The following is a 25,822-nucleotide window of genomic DNA, read 5'->3' as shown; positions in this document are numbered from 1 at the left end:
ATTCAGGGATAAACTTGACTAGAATGGGATGTGCTGCCACAAAAGGTCGTGGTGCACACAATATTGTACACTAAATACTCGATGACCTCTGTCTTTATTTGCAGCATAAGTTCAACTCCCATATTCGTGTTTTTCACAGACTATTCTGCTGGTAGTTTCCTTTCCGCTTTCAGGTACTCCAAAAATCTGTATGCAGTTCCGTCGTGAATGCTGCTCTTAAACATTAAATGTAGATTATGTCTCCTGATGCTTGGTTTTAATTTTCCCAAGGTCATTTTCAAACTTGGCAACTCTGTTTGCAAGTCATAGATGGTGCGTTCTCTTTCTCCATGATTTTAATCAAGTTCAACAGCGAATCAATCATAGAGTCGATTGGGCTTCACGAATGGATTTCCTTTTTTTAACTAATCGCTTTTTCTTTAGTCAATGCTTCTTTGACCAGCAGAGGTTATTTGTAAGGTTTGTTGAACGTGTTCCAGACACCATTGTGATCATCCAGAGAATGTCAAGGAAACTTATGCAGGATTAACAGTGATTAACTTACAGGTACAAGACGAATCCTGTTATTCACGGGGATATATGTTGCAAAGGTGAATGTCCAGTATGCAGTAGGCAAAGCACCACACGGATAGCAGTATCCCTGATAGCAAAAACTGGGTAAAAAGACGTCATATTGACGTTATTTTACGACGAGTATCACGTCGTTTTGACGTCGTAAAAAGACGTCTTAAAGTCAAGAATTTGCACCAACGCACGTCGTCATATCAACGTCGTAAAATGACGTGATTATGACGTCTTAATAAGTCGAATACGACGTCTTTATGACGTTTTTACGCCATATTGCTGACCAGTATTACACGTCTTTATGACTTGATTATTACGTCATTAATGGTTACTTACAACGTCTTTATGACGTCTTTATAACGTATTCATTACCAGTATTATACGTCAGAATGACGTCGTATATTGATTATGATGTCATTAATGGTCACTATTATGACATCTTTATGACGTGATTATGACGTAATTAATAGTCACTTTATAACATATTTATGACCAGTATTAGACGTCATCTGGACATGATTTTAAGGTCTTTAATAGTCGACTACGATGTCATAATGACGTAATTTTGACTTATTATGACGTGATAATGATTTACATATGAAATTGTACATGAAAACACAACTCGAACGTACAGTTAACCTAGCTTAGTTCAAAATACAAATCATGGGTTGATCAGTTCCAATATTTTTACGATTGCAAGATTGACTGTAGGTCCAAGACTTGTCAAGAACAGACAAAACACAAACACCCATACACACAGTCACACAAATTAAACGATAAATCAAATACACATTTCAATTATGAACTCAGTTACAAATATTTTATTAATAAATTCAAGAAATCGCGTAACAAAACTTTTTTTCCTTTAAGAATACAGTGTGTGGTGTATTCTTGTAACTACAACATACAACAAGTTGGATTTTACTCTTACAGGGTGCGGATTGCTTTCCCAAAAGTTTGACAAGCTAAAAAAAAGGTAATTTGGCATTCAGAATTGGCACCCCCCCCCCCCCCCCCCCCGTTCCGTGTCTGGTCAAAGAACTATGAAACCAGTTACAATGTCTGTTAACAAATACAGAGATACAATTTGGATAAATTGCCTATTCATCTATTGCCAACTCGTCCACTGTGATCATGGCCTACCTCATTTAGTCAAATGACAATTGGTCCATCAACGAAATATCTAACAACCATTTGGTCCAATAATCTTCTAATCACCAGCTTGTCTATGACCATTTCATCTCATAACCAGTTGGTCTAATACCAATTTTCTTTTCCTTCATTTTGTCCGATTAACACTTATTACACTTAGTCCAATTAGACCAAATGGTATGGCAATTAAACCAATTGGTTATTCAGAAAAAATGGTGGGTGGACGAACTGATGGTAAACCAAATGATAGTGTTAGACTGATAAACCCATGTAGAGTCTGAGATATTAAGGTAAATACAATACTGATGTCCAAGAAATATGGCTTCCAAGTACCTTATTTTAAACAAGAAATGGCTTACCCTGAACAATATCTCTGTGAAAATAATACCAGATTTGCAGCGATACTCAAATGGGAGCTCATATTTATTTGGATGTAAGCAACATGTATTCATTTTAACTAAGTATGGTTTGTGATTGTCGCTTAAAAGTTTCACCTTGGTAACAGCAGTTTTCCATATATACATAATAATGAAAAACACCCAAGTTTAAGGTGAATACTTCACTTGCATACATGAGTGAAATTCCTGACACCAGAGCCTGACCCAGTTAAAATATTTCTCGATATTGTGTAGCATGAGTTGTACTGCGTGAATATAATGCTGATATATAAGAAATAATTGCTTACAAGTATCAAAAATTTAACTATTTGAGTAAATCAAATACCACATAAATAAATTTTCTCTTTTAAAGGGGAATGTAACCTTTGGAACAAATAGGCTTGTGTAGAAACAGAAAAATCAAAGAATAAGAACAAAGAAAGTTTGAGAAAAATCAGACGAATAATGAGAAAGTTATGAGCATTTAAATATTGCAATCACTAATGCTATGGAGATCCTCCCATTGGCAATGCGACAAGGATGTGTGATGTCACTGATGAACAACTTTCCCTTTGGTGGACTATAAAATACCCTCAAAATGTCTCTTTTTGCTTTTTCTTATGATGATACAAACTCTTTTCTCCATGATGTATTCTTAAAAAATATGTATTACATGCCCTCATGTAGAAAGAACACATGATCTATGGATAGATGTGATAAAAGAGGCAATTCAAGTGAAATATATCTAGAGTTGTTCACAAGTGACATCACACATCTTTGTCGCATTGCCAATTTGCTATCTCCATAGCATTAGTGATCACAATACTCAAATGCTCATAACTTTCTCATTATTTGTCCGATTTTTCTCAAACTTTTGTTGATCTGTTTCTTTGATTTTTCTGTTTTCACACAAGCTATCTTGTTCCAATGGTTTCATTCTCCTTTAAGTGAAATCAACTTTTTGTTGGCGTGGACTTCTCCTTTAAAGTATGTAACAATAAGGATCAGTGCGAACGACCCATCATTTTGCAAGTGCATGCAGACCCAAAATAACTCAAAAACGTGAATTTGTGTACAAATCCAATGCAAATAGTGTTTTTAGTCAAAATTCATAGATTGTATCATTTTTCCATTTACTGCTTAAAATCAATTAAATTTATCTTTTTTATGGTCAAAATGATGTCCCTGACAATTTCCATTGAAAAAAACAATAAAACACAAAAAGTCGAAAAACAGAGAAATACATAAGAAATTTAGAAAAACAATAGAATGCTTAAGAAAATAAATGGGATGTTGAAATTTTTTAAAAATAAATTTGATCAGATGCCTATCTAGATTATGTGAAACAAAAAGTAGCATTTTAGGGGCATTATTTTATTGATTAGAGCAAACTTATGATTTTACGCATATATTGGCAAATTAATGAGCAATGAGATTTTTCACAGAATTATATATATTAAAATTTTGTAGATAATGCCATGGGTAACGCGCGTGCCAATTTCCGTCGCGATCGCGCGATGGACGACCGAGATCATAAGGGGGGGGGCTGAATCAGGCCCCCCAGTCTTCTTAGGTGTTGAAATAGCCCAGTCTATTTAGGGTTAATAATCAATTAGCACAAAGGAAAGGTTCACTAGTCGTTCTTAAAATCAATCTTAACTTACTAACAGATTTATGAATCAGCCCACTGCACTCTAATGATGAGCAGACCAAGTTGCTCCTGAAAAATGTATTGTACTACATAATTATTTATTCCTATGTAAAGCATCTCTTAAATTATTATCCCCCTAAGGATAAGATTACCGGTAGACCAATTACTCTCTGCCAAAGACAATGGATCTGTTCTATGTTTCATATGATAAAATACAAAAGAACGTCTTTGATCCTCATTTGACCTGTGTTTTGCATATTAATGTTTTTTGAAACTCAAAATTTCATAACCTTCTTATCTTAGTCAGATTTTGATGAAATTATCAGTGCTTCTTTGGTTTTTCTCTATTTTAATATTCAAATTACATGTTGCTGGAGTCTACCTTTTCTTTGATAGGCTCCATTGTAATTTGGCAATGTAATTGGTCTAATGTTATATATTGGGGATAGCACAGATACCGTTTATAATATGTGCAAGCTTTATGCACTCTCATTGGCGTATGAAGGATACCTGCAGGGTTGCTAGAAACCATATTCTATGTTTGATTGATCATCCATCTCTGAACTCATCAAGGAAGTACTTTATCTTGTGACACCTGTAAAAAAAATAAAAGGGGGGTATTGAGAAACTTATAATAAACATAGCCAAACTATTTCATCTGCATGCAAAACTTAATGGTTTCAATTATCAATTCTTTTTATCGCATATTGCCAAAAGTCAGTGATCTACATTATCACTATCGATATCAATATCCATTGATATGAATATCAACATCAGGTGAGGGAGGACATTTGCTTATTCAGTTTATTTCATTCCAATCGCTCAGCTGAAAACTTTCATATTCTGTTATATGAAATATGTAAAAATGAAAGGGTGCTAATTGCATTCACCTTTGTTTACCAGTCTAAACATTTAGAAGTAAAAAAAAATAAATGAGGGCATAAAATGGGGCACTTAATAAGAGGTGAAAGAGGGGACACTGCAGAAGAGATATTTCACTATAAAAAAGGAGCGCAAGAGTGCAATAAAGACAATTTGAATCAATATTCAATTAAAGGAAAACTCATAGAAGGGAACAGGGGTAGTATTTTGAGATCCATTTCATCTCTGAAAAAAGAATCCCTTAAAATCCCTTTGAATTGATATTCTTCTAAGAACAATTTCATCTTCATTTTATTATCTCTCTAAGACACACCCATTTGTGAAGCAACATCCAATGAGAAAGGCTGTAAATAAAATGCAGCAGTCTCATCTCATTCATCCAATGAAAATCTTTTACGCCAGATGTGGATTTAATCTTTTAATTAGTTACATATGTAAAATTGCATAATTGATGTGTAATGTCGTTTGATAGTGTCCCTAATCCCCGAAAGAGAGTAACATGGTCCAATAAAATCATTGTCATTGTCTTTGCAAAAGCAAACAATACTCTTATTCTTATCATTGTTTAGATGTCTATTTCGCATCATAAAAATTGTCTAAGTTGCAAAAACAAACAATACTCTTATCATTGTTAAGATGTCACTTTTGCATCATTTTATGCATAATTTCAGAGAAAAATTTATTAAACTAGTCTTTTGAAATTTTTCATTAACCCTAATTCTGCCAGGGAGGGAGAGGGCCATAATGCCCCCCCCCCCTGACAATTTTTGCGATATCTGCTGCGCAAATTTTTTTGACCTCGCCGCTCACTGACTTTTTACTTTTAAGTCTCGCATAAATTATGAGACCAAATTTGTGACACCCGGGTGCGCAGTTACGACATTACACGTCAAAATGTAAGTGTATTTTTCATGTACAAATCCAATGCAAATAGTGTACCGGGTATTTAGCAAAAATTCAGAAACGTATCATTATTTCTACTTTTACTGATTAAACATTATTAATTGTGCCTTGTTTAAAAAAAAAGAAATACATAAGAAATTAAAAAAGCAATAAAATACATAAGAAATCGGTCTTGGTACCAGGATTTTTTCATTCACAATTGTTAGGAATGCTATAAAGAATATTTCACCAAAAATAGCATTCTATGAGCTTTATTTAGTGAATCAGAGCAAAAAGTATGATTTCATGAATAAAATACATAAGTTTCATGAATAAATTAGAAAATTAATTCCTACAAAATAAAAAGAAAAGAATTCAGTGAAATTTACCAATGCAACTGCGTTGGAAATGTCACTCTCTACCATCATGCAAATTTTCATTGTGATAGCGCAATCCGTGCCTGAGATCTTAAGGGGGGCCCTAATGCCCCCAAGAATCAAAATACCCCAGGAGATTTAGGGTTAATCTACAGGAATAATGTTGGAGTATCAGTCACTGTCAATGATTATATTACTTTCCTTCATTCTCATTTTAACTTTGGAACAAATAAACTGAATCAAACATGGAGCTCATGTTCATGTAAAAAAAAATCCCTTCCAAAAGTGATAATTGTACTCACCACTACACAAAACAGCATATTTGCATGACTTTTGTTCCATCAGTCCATGTTGATGAAATCAGGATTGACACTGAATTAAATGTGGAGCGTAGAGTTGTTCCAACTGTCCCAGATGATGTCACTGAAATTGAAATGATTTAGTCTATCGAGGTATACATGTCCTAAAGCTTCAGGTACTCACCACTCATTGCACATGCAATTTCAATGGCAAATGCACAATCTTCGTGACTGTAGTGCGACAAACGACTCCTTTAGTATTAATATTTTGTACATAAAATTGCAAATTGTAGAGAAAACAAAAAATGCAGTTTTTTAGGTGTATGCACCTTCATTTGGTTGCATGTCATAAGGTGGTCCAATTTCGCGAACAGGGTAAAAATGGTCAAAAATTTTATTTTTTGATATGTTATAGCTATTACCATTCTCTATACAATGGAAAAGTTTTAAGTCTCGAATACCTTTAGTTTTTGTTAAAATGACTAATTAACAGCTAATTATTACATAGACGTCAATGTAAATGTGAATTTTGAAATGTGTTTTTCTCAAATTGGACCTGCTGCACATAAAATGGTGTAAAAAGTTAATGCAACATTGGTTCACCCTAATAAATTGCAGTTGTAATCTTGAAACATCAATAATTAAATCTGTACCAAAAATCGAATAATTATCTATTATTGTATGCATATTAATTATACTAATTAATTAACAGTATTTAATTTCACATTTTTGCCCCCAAATACCTGTCACTGTATTTATATGCTTGGCAAAATGACAACATCATGGGTAGAAATGTTTGTTGCAATGATACACAACATTTGTACTAAAAATTAAGATTACAAATTAGATAATTAACCAAATCTCTCCAGTTTACTAATTGGTTAGGTTGCAGATCAGAGCTGACATACACATGTATTCCATTGCTGCATATTTTCAAAATTGTCAAATTTTTATGACATTTAGTTGTTCCCTGCTTTGAAACACCCAGAAATATGAGGATAACAGTCATATTACATATTATAGTAAGTTGTTAATTAGGTTTAATTAATATTTTATCATTTACCGCATCCACCGGCTCCACATCCACCGGCTCCGCCACCCCTGTTACTTCAAACTTAATGTGCTATAGTTTTTGTTCCTGATATTGTATTGATCTAATTCATAGTAATATATTTAGCCTATAGTTCTAGCTTCAAAATGAGATATTACCTAATAAATTTGGTCAAGATGCTGTGAAGTAGCAACAATTTATCCATGGCACCGTGTGGAAAATTGTTCATACGCCACCCTTTTTGCATACCCAACTTATGAAATGCGACCATTTATATTTTTCCAACAATAGAACATGTTTTAAAAACTGAGAACTGAGGAACAAGAAAAAAAAATCCATGATAAAATCGAGTGTGTAGTAGCTATAAGGACACCTTCAAAATCGGGCGGCAAAATTTAAAGGTGTTTGGAAAAGATGGAAGCGATATTTTGGTTTGAGATATTTTCTAATCATAGTAAATTAATATATGATTTGCCACTTTTGGTTAGTGTCCATCACTACCAATTTTCAGACAGGGATTATTTTTTAGAAAAAACACATCTCTTCTGAATAGGGTCTATGTACAATTACATTTATAAGCAAGGCCATGCCTACCTCAAGTGATGTTCGAGCAGGCTTTTCTCCTCTTCATTACCGCTCCACTTCCCCGAACTTCAAGTCGGTGAACTCGTTCAGATACTCTGAGTGGCAAAGGTGGGGAAAAATGCATATTTATTGTAAAAAATATCCCCCAAAAGACATCAACAATAAATAAAAGCTGGATTTCTTGCTCTAATCCTCCGGTTACCTCAATAAGACAAAATGCTATGCCTTGAAATGGAAATTTGAGTGTAAAAAAGGGGGTCCCCACTGCGGCACATGCCCACCACACATTATGTACTAAGTACCTTGGCTCTAAGACCAAGTCTAAGTCAAGAGTAAGAAATTAAACTTGGCGCTAATGCAGTTTCGCACCGGCCGGTTACCAGCATACCTCATCACCAATATTTGTTCCCAAATGTCATGACAAGTCTCTCAGTCACATTTCGATGTCAATATATCCACCACTTTTCAAAATATCGTGATCGGGAAGCGCTTTTCCGTTTTACACCCTGGCGAAGGCATTTTCCGGAAAAGTAGCCAAAAAGCGACTAGTGAAGAGTCTACACACGTCGCTGGTTGCATGCAGCGTGCGACACAGGCGAGTCCACCACCGCATGCAATTTGCACAGTTACTGATCAGAGCACAGAGGCTCGGCACTTCATGTACATAGAGAGCGGCAGTCAGGAGTGAAATCCGAACATGCTTTTGCAGGACTTAGCGTTGTTTATGATAGTTTTTTTTTCTAAAAATAAGTTATTAACTATATGACAGACAAAATCGAAATAAACAGATACTTATAATGGAAAGACAAATTGAAGTTTGATGGATTGATACACTTAGAAGCTGCCGAAAGATATAGAAGACTGATAAATAGACAAGATAGGCAGATAGATAGATAGATAGAAATAGAGAAAGACAGACATATGGATAGATAGAGATAGATAGATGAGAGATAGATAGATGTTAGATAGATAAAGAGGGAGAGAGACAAAGAATATTAACAAATTAACAGATAGATAAGTTTAAAAAAATAGATAGATAAATAGAGAGAATAAGAGAAAGACAGACCGATGGATAGATAGAGCCTAGAGATATTAAATAGATAATTAAAGAATGAGAGAGACAGAGAAGATTATTAACAAATTAACAGATAGATAGATACTCTAGTTAAAAAAATAGATAAATAGATAGATAGAAATAGAGAAAGACAGACAGATGGATAGATAGATGGATAGAGAGATAGATAGAGAATTTGAGAGATAGATAGATGTCAGATAGATCAAGAATGAGAGAGAAGAGCGACAAATTAACAGATAGATACTGTAGTTACATAGGTAGGTAGAGAGAGAGAAATAGAGAAAGACAGACAGATGGATGGATAGATAGAGATAGAGAATTTGAGATAGATAGATGTTAGGTAAAGAATGAGAGAGACAGAGAAGATTATTAGATAGATAGATACTGCAGTTACATAGATAGATAGAGATAGAATTTGAGAGATATATAGACAGATAGAGAGAAAGACAGACATCAGCAAATCGGCAAGGCAAATGATCAAGGCAAACATTCGTATTGAACCTGGAAAGTATATAAGCGCTAGCTCAGCTGCATGCAAGTACGGTATGTTCTGCGGATAACTTCGGCGCGGACTTTGGATCGCGCGCCCAGCTGATAATGTAAACAAACGTAGACGTAGACTCTTCACTAGTCGCTTTTTGGCTACTTTTCCGGAAAATGCCTTCGCCAGGGTGTAAAACGGAAACGCGCGATCGGGAATGGCTGTATTTCGGCTTCGATCTCAACGTCGTTGATCGACACGGCGTAGACATCGCTTCGCAGATCGCTTGGATTCACCGTGCACCGTAATGTTGATATGAACTGAAGTTAGCAACCAAATCATGCGAGAATGTTGCGAACAAACTGCCAGCATGCCGCATGCGAATCTATGTTCGCATGATTTGGTTGCTAACTTCCGTTCATATCAACATTACGGTGCACGGTGAATCCAAGCGATCCGCGAAGCGACACGGCGTAGACATCGCTTCGCAGATTGCTTGGATTCACCGTGCAATGTAATGTTGATATGAACTGAAGTTAGCAACCAAATCATGCAAAAATGTGGCGAACAAACTGCCAGCATGCCGCATGCGAATCTATGTTCGCATGATTTGGTTGCTAACTTCAGTTCATATCAACATTACGGTGCACAGTGAATCCAAGCGATCCGCGAAGCGATGTCGATCAACGACGTTGAGATCGAAGACGAAATACAGCCATTCCCGATCACAATATTTTGAAAAGTGGTGGATGTATTGACATCGAAATGTGACTGAGAGACTTGTCATGACATTTATTGGTAACAAGTATTGGTGATTAGGTGTGCTGGTAATCGGCCGGTGCGAAACTGCATTAGCGCCTTAAACTTTAATGCATTGTTGGTTGGGGGGGGGGGTATTTTTTACAATAAATAGGGCCTATTCATTTTATTTTTTCCCACCTTTGAAACTCGGAGTATCCGAATTACGAGTTCACCGAGTTGAGGTTCGGGTAGGTGGAGCGCAGTGTTGCGGTGGTTAAGTGGAGCCTGCACGAACATCACTTGAATTGAAGGTACATGTAATGTAGGCCAAGCCAAAGCCTTAGGCCTATGAAAAAGGCAAGGAAAAGGCACTGTGCAGAGCACCACCACCATGCCATGGCTGACAACGTCCACAGTCACTCCACACCATACAAATTAGAGAATAGGGTCTAAAATTATTCTTTGAGATCAAATTTAAGAAGTCATAAGAATGTATTTCAACGTTTGATGATTGGTTTTAAAGATGAAAGCAAAGAAAAAGTTTTCACATGTTCACAGTCCAAACAGCAAACGCCACGGCTCGAGAGCCGTTGTCATCGCCACAACTCTAGGGTTCGACTTCACGTACCGTACCGTGCGGTACTTACGCCGGCACGCACAATACCGCAGGTTGAAATAACTTCATCAGTGATAGGTTATTATGATTTCTACTGATACTCCAGCTAATTTAGACATATATAGAATATTAGTATACATGTAAATGCTTACCCTGAAGTGTCTTGACATGTCAAAAAAGGGCAGGTAGTCAATTGAGAACAAGTTATTACGGACGTCGATTGCACGATCCAGCACTTTGACTCGACTTCGTTCATTAACGGTTGCATTTTCAAATACACGAATCACGTGCGCGCTCTGCTGACGATCGGACTTGGCATCTAGTCTTCGATCATTCGAAACATGTTTTGGTTGAAGTGTCAAATGAAATATCAATTTTCGACGACGACCTACCCGGGCGACCTACAGAACCTTTAAACATTTAGGCTAAAGAAAACACCGGGAGAAAAATAAAGGGAATATTTTGAAAACGTATTTGTTGTATGCATTGGCGGCGGAAGCCAACAAAATTTAGGGGGGGGGGTCCATCTGAAATTTTGGGATGCATGGTCCATCTGAAATTTAGGGATGGACGCAGGCAAAAAAAATTGACATTTGAATTTAGGGGAGTGGATTACCAAAAATATTTGACAAGCAAAAAAAGGGGGGTTATCAACCTAAATTTTAGGGAGGGGGGCCGGGGGACACAAACATTTCAGGGAGGGGTGGGGGCCCACGTGAATTAAGGGGGATGCATGCAGGAAACAAAGTAGACAAGCAAAAAAGTTATTATATCAACAAACAAATTAGAAAGGGGAACGTCCCCCCCCCTTCTGTCCCCCCCCCGCGCTTTCGCTGCCTATGGTTGTATATATATGTTTTCATAATGACGTCATATAAAATTGTAAATGCACTCGTTGTGAAGGTGTTGTGGCTCAGTGGCTAAGTCTGCGAACTGTGAACCACATGGACCGGGGTTCAAATCCCACCGCAGCACGTCCTTTGGCAAGGCGTTTATCTACAATTGCCACTCTCGACCCAGGTGTAGTAAATGGGTACCTGGTAGGAAGAAATTCCTTGGAATGCTCGATGCGGCCGATCAGGGTAGCCGTGCTAAAGCCGGGGTAATGGTATGCAGCACTTAGAAACATTTGTATTAAGCGCTATATAAATGTTGCATATTATTATTATAATCACGTTGTATATTTTGGTCATGCAAAATTGTGAAATTTACTCGTAAATGGTTGATTATGACGTCATAATCACATCATTATCTGGTCATATAAAATTGTAATATATTCGTCTTTGATTTGTCAATATATGACGTCATATTTAGGTCATATTCTGGTCATGCAAAACTGTAAATTTTACTTGTCATTGAATGGTCAATTAATGACGTCATAATCACGTCAAAATCTGGTCATGTAAAATTGTGGATAGACTCGTCGTTGATTTGTCAATAAATGACGTCATAATCACATCATATTCTGGTCATGCAAAATTTTAAATTTACTCGTCATTGACTGGTGAATTAATGACGTCATAATCACGTCATAATCTGGTAAAATACAAATGCAAGATAAACTCGCCGTTAAAAGTGGTCGAAATTACGTCATAAAGACGTCATATTTATTGTCTACGACCAGTATGCCGAGAATACGACGTAATTATCACGTGATTTTGACCATGTCTGCTATCAGGGATATCAGGTCTGTTATTAGTTTTCATCTAGGCAGAGTGAGATCCTGATGATAACTACAAAGTCACCAGAGTTTGGTAAAAAGTCAGCAGAGTTTTTCCAGGCAGTGAAAGCAAGTATCTTGTGCTCGGTGTTCTTTACAATGAATTCAGTATAGAAGGGATACGATTCGCTTGCGTCCATGTGGATCTTCCCACACTGTAAAAAATGAAGTGCTAATTCAGCTCTTAAAGAGCGTGTATAGTGACTGCACTTCGGAGTGTTGATTTTTCTCGTTCGAATTTGAACTAGACAAATCTGCACTCCGAAGTGCAGTCACTATACACGCTCTTTAAGAGCTGAATTAGCACTTCATTTTTTTAGAGTGCAGGTACTTCCATTGTATGGATGTAGAATTATGTACATGTACAAGGGTTTAACATCGTATCCGTCAGACATGACCACGTTTGGTCTCAAACCTGGGACCTAATAATCGGTTTGTAAGCGAGAGCAGTGACCAAAACTTGAAACATGGTGGTTAGTGGCGAAACTACAGGGGATGCCCCCCCCCCCTCCCCCATCAGCCTTATTCTTATCAGGTAAGCAATTTAAGCAATTGAAATTTTGTTTCGTGCCACCAATGGCGTGACCCACGGTACGCCACTGATGGTGGTAGAAAGAATTAATAAAAGCGAAATTGGAATCTCATTTTTGCTTTCATCAGGCAACTGATGCTGGGGCAGAGATTGCAGCGCACTTAGCAAGAATAGATTCAATCCCAGTCTCCGTCCATCCAACAAGTCTCGTAGAGGGCGCTCATCACCTTGCGTATGATGTATCCGATCCTTCTGGAAATGGAGAGACTTGCTCATTTGACGTCACGATACGAGGTATTCTTTATCTCATTCAGAATATTAAAAGGGGAAGAAAAGAAATTAATAAAAGGAAAGGGGGCTTCGACTCTCAATATAAACTTGACAAGATTTCAGTCTGCACACACTCTGAAACATATCAGAGATGGCGGTAAATCGATTTTTATTTCCAACGTTTGAAATTAGTGATTACAAAATTCAGTGGATGCTCATGAGGTTTCCATTTGCAAAAATAGACTTTTATCTAAGTGGCAAGATGATTGGTAAAATATGTTTGTTTTTAACTAAATTTTGTGCTATATTTGTAGAAACTTAAATGCATATATTCGATCGCACTGGGCATTCTATTTTTTTAAAAGCTTAATATTTTAAAGTGTATGCATTAGCTACTGGTTCATGTATATTTTGTGAGAGTGGTGAATTTGGCTAGAATAACGACATTCGTAATGAACCATATATTTAAAGCAACTATCTATCAAAACACGTTGAATGACATGATTCAACATAACCACTTTATGAATGCATTATCGGGGAAGCGAACCATTAGACTAAGACCTCTTCAATATATTTAACTGTAATGTTGTTCAAATAAATTCCCAAACAATTTTCCTAACAGTGATCAGATGCCCCGGACTGCCCGTTCCCGATAGAGGCAGCGTCAATCTGAGTTCTGGAGATGGGGATTGCATAGGGGGCGCTGTGTATGGATCTACCTGTGCCTTTGGGTGTGATACGGGATACCAACTGTCAACAGGGGGTGGCACGTTCTCAAGGAACTGTCTGCGAATCAGTGAAAGCGACTTGATTGGGTATTGGAATGCCCATCAACCAAGCTGTCTAAGTAAACCTCTGTACATATTTTGTTCCTTAAAAGTGGGTGCTACATAATATTTTGTCTTATTTGAATAATAGGAGACTCAGTACCATGTTACGACAACACTTGTGAAATTTCAGGTATATAATTGAGCGTGTATCAGCCGTTGTAAAGTCATAACTTTAGGTGTAACATACAGAATATGCTGGGTTGAAGCGTGTCTTTACTTTTATTAAATCCCAAATCCATTTCTCGATTATTATATAGAAATGTGTATAATAATAATGATAATAATAATCCGCCTTTATATAACGCTTAACACAACGTAACAACGTCTGTACGCGCTTTACATATATATTATTACCCTAGTCATCGGATCCTTGCATGCCCGCATGCAATGTATGCATCTTCTCCACTCCCTGTGGAGCATTCCAACAAGAAATCCAAGACTCAGTTGCTAGGCATTTTACATAGGCTTTCGCATCCTACCGGGTACCCATTTAACACCTGGGTGGAGAGTGGCAAATTGTGGATTGACGCCTTGCAAAAGGACACTTGGCCATGGTAGGATTCGAACACACGACCCTCTGATTACAAGGCGAGAGTTAGAACCGATACACCACGGCGCTTCCACCCTAAAGTTATGATGTGGAGGATAAAAAAAGGATGAAAGAGGATAAATTTTGGGATTTTACATGAACAAGTATTTTGATCCGATGTCTGGTCAGACATAGCTTTGGAATGAAACCATTGTTATCTCAAAGTACCTGCCCTCTCCAAGCTTTCTTTGATACGAACACTCCGTCGTTGTTAACATAAATAAAGTATCAGTCTCCCGAGTAGTTTAAGGTGGGAAAGTAGAAAGCATGTCATTTTCTTATTTCATTGCCCTTTTTTCAGTTAAGAATTGCACCGTTCCTGATGTTATTAACGGCTATAGTTCAGATTGTCCTGACAGAACAGTTGGGTACGGCACAGACTGCGAGTTCAAGTGTAATCGCGGTTATACCTCTCCGAGCACCGTAAATTCGGCAAACCGCGGGTGCCAAGCGGATACCTCCTGGAGCGGCGAAGAATTTAATTGCAGTGGTAATATTTTTCAGACTCTCAATATGAAAAATACCTTGCATTAATATAATGATTTAAGTGATGTTGTGATAGTAAAGTTTATTTTAATCATAAACTTGATTTATAGAAGTGTATGTGCTACTCTAACCAGAACAAACTAAATTAATACGAAAGATGACTTAGAATAGTTTACACTCGTTATTTTATTCAAGAAAAGTAATTGTGGTTTTGGCTTAGATTAGATTTGAAAATTAAAGGCAGTTTATCATTTATATGTCATTACTGCAGTTGTGATCACGTGTCCAGCCCAGCTTTCATTGGACTTTGGTCAGGTGATCCCGCCCGAATGCTCAGCCCAAACAGAAGTGAGGTTTGATACCGAGTGCGAGTATTCTTGTGGCAGTGGCTTTCTTTTACATGGACCGAGTAACATCCTGTGCAATCCCGATGGATCATGGAACGACCAACGGACGCCCTATTGCGAGGGTAACAATAGTTAAGATTGGACCTTGGTGTTTGGAAGTTCTCTTTCCCAAAGCTAACATCGAGGGCACATGACTCCCAGTCTCTAATTCCGCACCGATCCCCTGCGCTGAATTAGAGATTGGGAGTCATGTGCCCTCTGTTAGGAAATAGATCTTCCAAACACCAAGGTCTAATCTGGACTAGGGTAACAATAGTATTGCTTCTCATTAGGGCAAACCGAGGGCCGAATTTAGGGGGTCGAAAGGGGCTTGCCCATCCCCCTCTTCCCCATCACTATAGACCCATTGTTTGCACGGGTTTTTTATTTTGGCAATATGATTTGTCCATTTTCTCTTTTCCATGGTGGTGACCTTTCAATTATTCTTTGCTAATTTGGCGAATATTTGGACATCACTGCTACCCTTGTCAGACCTGACTCCCCTGGCCATAGCTATAGCATGATGCTGTAGTCTTCAAAACGAAGTGCAGACCTTTTAATAAGGGAGAAAAGGACAGGCTGAACATTCAAACGAATCGTTTACATTTTCGAGACGATAGAGCAAAAATCTCACTTGTTTCTCAGTCTGTATCATATTTTTCGTATTTTCTACTTAAAGAATAAAATATATGCCTATGCCACTAAAAAAAAATAGAATTGACAATTTTTCGAATAATGTCGAGAACTTTTATCAGCCACGTACTATTGAGAGTTGATTTTGTTAGTTCAGGGTATGTTTAACATTATCCTCAAGAATCATACATGTATATGAATTGAGTGTTATAAATTCCAAATTCTGCTTACAGACATCCAGAATCCAGTATTTACTGAAACCTGTCCTGTTAATCTCCCTGTTGATGCTGAGAGAGGAACTACGCATGCCAACGTTACCGTTGTACCTCCTGGCGCACAGGATAACTCTGGTACAGTGGACGTCTCTAGGTTGGTATCTAACATTTAGTGGAAATATCTGCCTGTAGAGACTTTAATTTACAGCAAAATTTCAGGACAGGTTGCGAGAACGCCAAATACGAGAGTAGAAATCAGTGGAATGAAACTGATCAGCCAATCTTTTTCCCTTACCAGCATGCACCAACGATCATCTTTCCGTCATGTCCAGAGACTATGCTAGTTTGTCTGAACAAAGTCACATAACTGCATTCTGTGATGATCAGTATTGTTCCCTTGAACCCTGTTATGTTATTCAGTGTCCTCGGGAACTTTTCCGTGGTCTTAGATGAAATCCACATTAATTTTTTAGCTTTGATTTTTTTATTCCGTAAAATAATAATTTCATAATTAAGAGAAATATGAAAAAGTGGGCGTGGCTTATGATATCAATAAAAACAATTGCCCTATAGAGTTCCAAGGAGGTAACCGTCAGATTCTTAATATGCACACTCTCAACTGAAATTGCGGGAAAAAATCCAGATAATACGCTCTTTATTTGTTTTCAAAACGTGATTTATATTAGGGAGTATATGTCCCCCTTTCAATGCCTTCAATGACATTTCAATGACCTAAACGTTGGTTAAAATCCATATATCTACCTTTGATTTTGCATTAGCTTCAATTTGATACCAAACATAAATTACGTTTAGTACCCTATACTACTACTTTCATCTATGGGCAACTTGGCGGTCATGCCAAAATTTTGATGATATATACCCGACTACCTTGTTTGGTGACTCTGTTATTAAATGTGTCTCTTTATTTTTTGTGCTTGTCTCCTTGGATGAAACATTAAAATCACTAAAACAAATAACGTTATAGTTATATATGCGACCAGGCTTATGGAAGTGGGCATCGCTGAAAGTGACCCAAACTAATGAATTGCCCAATGTCCAATTCATTTTTCTAAAACGCGTCATCCTAGTCCAAATTCCCTGGTATTCCTTTACTAAATCCAGAATCGGCTCGAGCGAGACCATTTTTGATGAGGGCTCCACTTCCGTTTCCTTTCTCGCGACAGACGCTACCGGGAATGAGGCAAGATGTGACGTCATCGTGTCAGTCAAAGGTAAGTTTTTGTATTTTCGTGTGTTTTTTTCAATTCCCAACGATTACGTCAGTGACTTTTTCATTTTCCTTGACCGATTCCAGACGAGCATGAAAGTTTTCATAACTTACGATTTATGACCTTACGACTGTATACGACGGTCAGCTTAAGCATCTAAATGCTCTTATAAATGAACTTTGACTCATACAGGAGCATAGTATCGGCGAACCGTTGATAATCGATCCCTTTGAAAATGGAGAGACTTGCTCGTAAAATGTCATGCCGCTAAGTACTAATGAATATAGCCGGTTAAACCCAGGCGACATTGTTTAAGAACCCTTTATGCAACAGTACTCTCACCTTAATCCCAGCGCACACTATGCGATTCAATGCCATCGAATTTCTAGATAAATTGTAATAATATTCTATATGAACATTCCAACCAATAAAATCTTAGCGATCAGGGTTCAGAATAGTGGTAGGACTACTGAAATCAAAATTCAGTCTAGTTAGAACCTCCATGTATGAATGAAAGCAATTCAATTCCAAATCGTAATGACGTCATCATCGGCTGCAACTTGAAGCCGATTTGGACTTTACTCTGACCACAGGGCTTGCCGCAAAACAAAATTATGATTTTTGTTAGTCCTAAGATTATGCCAAACTTCAAACAACTAATTTCACATCTCGGAAGTTTCATGTTTAATGCAAAATGCGATTTGTTTTAAACTCGCGTCGCATCGGATCGCAAAGTGTGTACTGGGCTTTAGTATGTGAAAAAAGGAGAGTAACTTTGTACGCAGTCATACCACACATTGTAAGATTATACACGACGATGTACTTGATGTATACTTCGAAAAGAGTAAAATGCATCATGAGTACATGGTTGAGACCTTTGCCCTGTCGACAATGCAGTGGAGATGTTCTATGTTCAAAAGTTATGTAAGAACCTCCAAAGAAGATTATTTATATGTATCATTTTGAAATATTTGCACGAACAAATTACTGTGTAACCTATTGGTCTCTTGAATAACAGAATCTTATATGACAAACAAAATTCTGCAAAATTGAGCCGCCATGAAGATTAAGTTCTTGTATTTTCTTTGTTTTAGTCTACAGGTGCCCGGTCCCAACTCCACCGGTAGATGGAAGCGTTAAAAACTGTTCTGACCTATTCTACGGAAGCAAGTGTACTTTTGTTTGTGACGTTGGTCATGAGCTAATAGGAAGTGATACTTTGACCTGTGAATTGACCCAAGGGATGGCGGGAACGTCTGCAATATGGGACAAACAATTACCGACTTGCCAAAGTAATTTGTACTCTGCTCTCAATGTATATTTTGTACAGTCGCATGAAAAACTACTGGCCGGGAGTTGATAGAATGATAATCTTTCATGATCGTACATCCCCTGTAAGTTCCTCCCCTAACATGAGCATCTGTGTGATCCTGATCAGTACCACAGTAATAAAATAATTTCATTGATAAATTATTCATTTTCGGGTGTTTTTTCTTCTTGCTGAAACAAATTACGTTGATATAAATCGATGGCATTATCTTAAAGGACAAGTCCACCTCAACAAAAACTTGATTTGAATTATACAATATTTCAATTTTTACGAATTTGACGATTACGACCTCCTTGCCTGAAGCACAAAATTTTAAAATAATGGAATTCATGGAGAAATGAAACTTCATTTCACATGACAATGACGAGAAAATCAAAATATTTCATATTTAAAACAATAAAAAAACAAAAGAAATAGTGAGTGAATGACATCATCGACTCTCTCATTTGGATGTAGCTGGCTCGTTCATAAAACTGTTTTTGTGAAATGAAGCGAAATATTGAAATGTAATAACTTTCTTATTTTACATCCGATTTTGATGAAATTTTCAGTGTTATGCTTGTTGAATTTTTCTCTTTTTATTCAAAGCAACATTTTTTCTGAGGTGGACTTGACCTTTAACGTCACCCCCACATTGTGCTCGCAAAAAGAACACAAACGAAATGTGTGTTCCGTGGGTTTAACATAGAGCAACCTTGCGTGCTGACAGATCTCGTTCTTTGAGCGGACGCAAAATTTGCAATTTAAAGAGATCATGCGTGATTTTCTTATCTCGATACAGAACGGCTCTTCGTGCATATTCGGTTTGTTATTGTGCTCCAAGTATTACTCTAACCTTCCTTATTTCCTTTGTATGTTTGTATGTAGATATTAATATATATATATATATATATATATATATACTTGGTTTTACTAGATTATTTGTTTATATCACGTTCAAGTTATTTTCCTCTTATCAAATGACAGTTCGAACTTGTCACGGTATTCGGGTACCACCACCAGCCATAAAATCAGGATGTTACAACGATCCCCCACTAACAGAGGACTACGGAACCACCTGTTCCTTCACATGCCCCTATGGTTACCAGGGTCTGGGAGAAGACGTGACGTCATGTGACGAAAATGGACAATGGACCAGCACCAATTTCTCCTGCGAACGTGAGCGACTTTACTCTAGCACTGCACTATGATAGTCGGGCAGACCAATGTTACAGTAGAAAAACAAGATTGGCAGAACTTAAGTCTAAAGTCTAATTTACTTCTAATTTAAGATCCCTGAAATGCGTGCTGTATAGTCCAAATATGATTTGGTAGATGCCAAGTGTTATCGTAAATGTTCGGCAACTTCACTATTATATGTGACATGACAAGAACACACTTGCCGAACCATCTCGTTTGGGTGGCCCTTTTCAGGACCAACAAATGTCCACGAAAGAATATAATTATGGTGTTCCTTGGAACAACTACACTCTTTTTCTTCGCCATGCTAAATTATATAGGAATTCAAATGGAAACAAAAATCAATAAAATATAAAAACATCCCAGGTTGATATGTTGACTTTCTTTCTCTTGATCAACCAGGCACCCCTTGCCCACCTTTAGACCTAGAACCCGGGATAGATGTCACTCCAAGTTCCTGCGCTTCGGTGCCAAGATTCGGAGATACTTGCACCCTCCATTGTTCCCGGTCAGGTTTTCAGATCTATCCTCAAGACTCTGCCAGTGTCACGTGCTCAGGCAATGGAAGATGGACAAAGAATATCATATCGACTACTTGCAAAGGTAATTTTAAAAAAAAATTGACGGAACTTGATACAGAAATTGAAATTGCCAACGTACTCGTATAAATATCATATCAAGTGTTACTGGTCCAATCTGGCAATCTGGACGGTCCATATTCTGGAGTCGAGTTTAACTTGGACCACGGTCTCATCTGACTTTATGAGAGCAGAAAATATCAAAACCTTGTTTCCATTTCGAACGGTTTTTTGTGGTTGACTGTGTTTCTTAATTCACGATTTAATGATGAAGAAAACTATGTTTACTAACGTTAGTAAACATAGTTTTCTTCATCATTAATTCGAATTTTTACCGATACAGGTTTGTTTCACATTCTGATTTCTATATTTGAACAACAACTTTAGACGGAAACATGGGAAAGGTATATTCGAAATGAGTTCTGCTGATGGGGCTAGTGTTTAGTATTTTTATCAACAATAAACAATAATAGTTCTGCACTTGCTATTTTTACACTTCATACTCACTTGTCGGTCAATCGTGTTTCTATTTATAATTTCTTTCAGATATGTACACAGCATTGAGTATAATTGTATGAAATTCATAAGATTGTCATTATTGTTCGATAAACTTACTAGAAATTTTCATTTTTACTTGGTATTTTGAACATACATGAACGTGATTAACATAACAGCATATTCAAGCACTGACACATAAAGTAACAAACCTTGAGACCAAGTGCCATATTAACTGTTGTAAATCACCCTCTTAACGAATTAAAGTGCATGGTAAACGTCCATATACCATCGATGGATTCCCCCAAGAAGTATGGAGGTATTTAGTAAAGTTCCGACATTATCTTATAACTTGGTTTTAAGAAATATGATTTCGTTTATGTATTTCGACAGATGTACAGTCACCCGTCTTTACGCAGTGTCCAGAAGACTTTATCGTTCACCCTGGTCGAAGTTCCACCACAGCCTTTGTCTCGTGGACAGTAGCAGCCTCAGACAATGATTTCGTTGGTCCATCAGTATCATGTGACCATCCATCGAATGTCAGTATGCCTGTTGGTCAGCATCACGTGACCTGTGTAGCCTCTGATAGAAGTGGAAATATCGAACACTGTTCATTCGTTGTCAACGTCGAAGGTTAGCATTGTTTAAAAAACACAAAGATACTAATGATGCCCCCAAGTAACATAAAACATGCATATCTCAGAATCTTGATTTTACATAAGCATAATGTTTTTGTTTCATTTAATGTTTATGGAGGAAAATAATGAAGTAGATATTTTAACCACTCGTTTCGTAAATATAATGGGTTATTAAACAAATCTAATCTATGCAGTATTGTATTATTGTTTTAATTATCCCCGTCTGGTTCAAGAACTTTACATACTTTAAAGATTAACTCATTGATCTTGTTAAACAAAATGATTCACATGCTTAGACCATGTAAACAGAATTACTTTTGTTGCGTTGACAAGAATTGTTGCCTCTCGAGCTATTCATAGATGGAATTTGGCTCGTTCACATGTTGTAAGAACAAACGTTCTGTTAGGAATATGCTTGGAAATAATCACAATTTTCTAAGTTTATTTTTCAAGATGTCTATTCTTAATAAATATAATCCACATTTCTTTAAACATTCAAGTACATCAACCACTTATTAATACGTTCTGCATGTACACCATATACAGTTCTGCGTTGTGAGGCTTTGGTTCCGCCTCTCAATGGCTTGCTTGAGGATTCATGCGACACTGAATACGGTTCCTCGTGCCACGTGACTTGCAATCCAGGCTATCATTTGAATGGTTCGAGTTCGGCTTCCTGCGAATACAACGGCTCAGTAACCTATTGGATGTGGGCAACAGAACCGCAATGTGAAGGTTGTATATATGAAAGCTTATTTGTAGGAGTTTTCCGATTTCCGATGGAGAGTATAATTTTGACCTTTTTTCAAAATACAATGAATACGTGAAGAAAGCTGTGACGGAATATATTTCCTGACATTTTAAATCCATTCAACGTTCAATGCAGAATGCTGAATAGTAATATAAAGAGCAGAAATATTTATGTTAATAACTTTCAATGGAAAATCGTTTTGTGAGATGCACGTCCATATAACGTAGTAATAAAGTAAAATAGGGACAGATACTTTGGGGATTAACCAAAGTTTGAGAGAGGCTTAAAATCACTGAACTGCATATGGTATTGTGTCATTAGGAAACGAACATTGTAAAGCTTCCAGAAAATTGACTCTCAATCTGGTCATTCATTTGTGCAGCAGCTCTAATTATAACACCATTTTCGTGTACTTTCGAATGAATTAAGAAGTAAGGATAGTAGCCATAGTACGTGTAGTCATGGTAGTAGTAGTAATACAATGCATGCACAAATTAGCTTCATAGAGGTTCCGTTTTCCTATGACATCCTACAGCGAACTGGTGCCCTTCTGTCGCGTTGCCCGCCGCCATGGTCGAAGTATATCCAGAAGCCTGCTCCCAAGATTCCAGAGTAGCAATTGCTACTGTCTGTGCCTTCTTTTGCACAAGTGGCCTAAGTCTGGTCGGTAATTTCTCTACTGTGACGTGTCTCATAGATGGACGATGGGATCGTGAAGTAGAAGTTGGATCGATGACGTGCCAGGGTGAGTCTAATTGCATTTGCGTAATTGCATTTTGCTCATAGGCGGAAAAGGGTCAATTTAGAAAAACAGGTTCTGTTTTCAGTAATTTTCGGTATAGGTTTACTCTCGTTCTCCAAAATAGTGTACTACAGCAGCTGCAGCTTCTGTGATGCGCCAAATTATGGAAATATATTTGTACGCTTGTGCAAAACATCTGCTCACTGTCTTGTTTATGCTCATGACTGCATTTTTTTCTAGAAAACAGATGCGCCACAGAGAGTGCTTCGCCCATCTATAACTGCATCAAATATGTTGCCATTTTTCGGGGTTGAATGCCCCCCCCCCTGCCACCTAGTGGCTCCAACCCTGTTCCTTATCTTGATATCGTATTCCTTTTTTCTTTTAGATGAGTTATCTCCGGTCATCACATCATGTCCGGAACTTGTCCGCGTTAATCGCACAGAATTCTGGGGCGTTGAAGTAACCTTTGACCTTCCTAGCGCCCAGGACAACGTCGATCCGCACTTGGAGGTGATGACGGACCCACTGGAGTTGGGGTCACCCATCAATGTAACTGTTGATAGTGTCTTTCGATACACTTTTGTAGATGACTCTGAGAATAAAGCCTCGTGTGTCTTCGACGTCATTATTGAAGGTAAAGTGTAACGTATTTCTTGTGGCTTTCAGGATCTCCAACTGTCCAGTTACTGATAAGAGTATTAATATGCAACATTTGTGTAGGACTTGGCCTGATATAATGTTTATAAACGCTGCTGCACAATACCACGGCTTTAGCACGACTAACCAAATACTCGATAATGGTACATTGTGTCTTATAAAGTTCTTCACGTTTTAGAATAAAGAACAGTAATGAGAACATTAGTATGCATGGTTCTCTGGAAGATCAGATAAAGCTGAAGGACCTACCCTGCAAAAAAAAGAGTTATTCAATTCAACAATTTATTGTTCGTCTTTATTATCTTCCCTATCAGATTTGGTGAAACCGATCTTCCTTTACTGTCCTCCTGGCCAGAATATAACAACCGGTCAGCAGATGACGATGGCCACATGGGATGAACCCATAGTCGAGGACATTCCAGGGGATGACGTATTAGTCACGTGTAACTACGAGACCAATCAGGTGGAGCTACCATGGGGAGAGAATGAAATCGTATATCGAGCTACAAACCTCAAGAACGGCTTCCAAAATGAGTGCAAATTCACTGTGAATATTGAACGTAAGTTCCTTATTCTTTGTACATTCGGAATTTCAGTATTTATAGTAAATCTGAAATCTTTGAGTTACTATTCAGATGGAACAATTCCATTAGGATTTATCATGTTCATTTTTTCTTGATGATTCATTTGGTGATACAGCTGTAATCCTTGATAGGCAGTCTCACCATTGAAATTAATATCACTAACAAACTTCTAATAAAGTTCTAGAATCTCCTAGGTTTACTAACATAAATGTGATGATGTTTCAAATGGTTTCAAGCCTTCATAACCCACGTACTTGACATTCGTAGGAATGATCAGTTCAGTATGGGAATTACCTGCGGCGGATCAAAGATTCAATACATAGGATTGTACTTGAAATTTCCCGATACTTTGTCAGATAAACGGAATGGTGCTAGCGGGTTTCAATTTTCAAAAACAATTATGTAAAGTTTGAATTCGTCGAAATCATTATTTTAAAGATGAAGTTTTTAAGTGATTCAAATGATTTCTTTCATCAGTTCATCGGAATACAGTGAATGAAAATGGAAATGGGCATTTGTGCCATTGAAATATTATTTGAACAATATATTACCGGAGGTTTTGTGCTTGTTTTATATATATTTACTAGCTGTTCCATGCGCAGAACTTCACACACCCATGCACGGAGCTCTGTCTTGTGACGATTGGATGTTTAGAAGATACTGCAGTGTGTCGTGCGAGGATTCGTACGACATTCCTCGAACCAGCTCCATACACCAACCTACAAAGTTGTATGTCTGCGGGGCGTCTGGGCTATGGAGTCCACACGCGTACGTTGCTGATTGTTCGGGTGAGTGCCACCCCAACCTCCCCTTCCACACACCCTCACCCATACACTCATGCACGTGCACGCACACACCCTATCATAAAAAACATAATTACTGGGACTAAATATCTGCAGTCTTCATGGTCCGGCATTCTAGGAATGTAGGAGTCAGAACGAGTTGAGGAGTAAGATTAACATCTGAAATCTGAAATGGTAATAGTAAAATAATCAGTATTTGTTTGTTTTTATAAATAAAAACAATCACTTTACATTTCAGGTAGTTAATTGAATGCATAGTAATTTGCAAAATATATACGACGGCGTTTTCACTGGCATAATCCACTAGCGTGTTATTGTGTATTTAAGCATATCTCTATTCGATTTTCGACGAGTTTTTTTCAACTAGTTTTAGTTATTCCACAATGTTTAGCGTGCTACAACCATTTTGATATAGCAAGTTTGATTTTAAGGACTT

General features: G+C 37.4%; 1 protein-coding gene and 1 long non-coding RNA gene across 3 annotated transcripts in view; one reads left to right on the top strand and one right to left on the bottom strand.

Moving 5' to 3' along the window:
• Positions 1-25,822, top strand: part of LOC121426026 (sushi, von Willebrand factor type A, EGF and pentraxin domain-containing protein 1-like) — a 63,314-nt gene that overhangs the window by 29,255 nt on the left and 8,237 nt on the right. Inside the window, exons 15-29 of the mRNA XM_041622156.1 lie at positions 13,114-13,279; positions 13,878-14,102; positions 14,976-15,164; positions 15,432-15,629; positions 16,413-16,548; positions 17,517-17,626; positions 18,718-18,915; positions 19,920-20,111; positions 20,535-20,735; positions 21,599-21,841; positions 22,393-22,581; positions 23,133-23,342; positions 23,728-23,976; positions 24,314-24,559; positions 25,171-25,371. Of these exons, the coding sequence (XP_041478090.1) occupies positions 13,114-13,279; positions 13,878-14,102; positions 14,976-15,164; positions 15,432-15,629; positions 16,413-16,548; positions 17,517-17,626; positions 18,718-18,915; positions 19,920-20,111; positions 20,535-20,735; positions 21,599-21,841; positions 22,393-22,581; positions 23,133-23,342; positions 23,728-23,976; positions 24,314-24,559; positions 25,171-25,371 (2,953 nt within the window). The remainder of the gene's footprint in view (positions 1-13,113; positions 13,280-13,877; positions 14,103-14,975; positions 15,165-15,431; positions 15,630-16,412; positions 16,549-17,516; positions 17,627-18,717; positions 18,916-19,919; positions 20,112-20,534; positions 20,736-21,598; positions 21,842-22,392; positions 22,582-23,132; positions 23,343-23,727; positions 23,977-24,313; positions 24,560-25,170; positions 25,372-25,822) is intronic.
• LOC121426027 lies at positions 4,142-11,011 on the bottom strand. 2 transcript variants are annotated; one of them, XR_005971549.1, is made up of 4 exons: positions 10,886-11,011; positions 7,830-7,915; positions 6,188-6,308; positions 4,142-4,339 (listed from the first exon to the last, which is right to left on the bottom strand). It is a non-coding gene; the product is annotated as an uncharacterized LOC121426027 (long non-coding RNA). The 2 variants fall into 2 exon arrangements; XR_005971550.1 differs by lacking the exon at positions 10,886-11,011 and adding an exon at positions 8,209-8,251.

This window comes from Lytechinus variegatus, chromosome 13, assembly GCF_018143015.1.
Source record: "Lytechinus variegatus isolate NC3 chromosome 13, Lvar_3.0, whole genome shotgun sequence".
NCBI lineage: Eukaryota > Metazoa > Echinodermata > Echinoidea > Temnopleuroida > Toxopneustidae > Lytechinus > Lytechinus variegatus.
The sequence above is the reverse complement of the archived record's forward strand: the minus strand, read 5'-3'. Positions and strand labels throughout refer to the sequence as shown.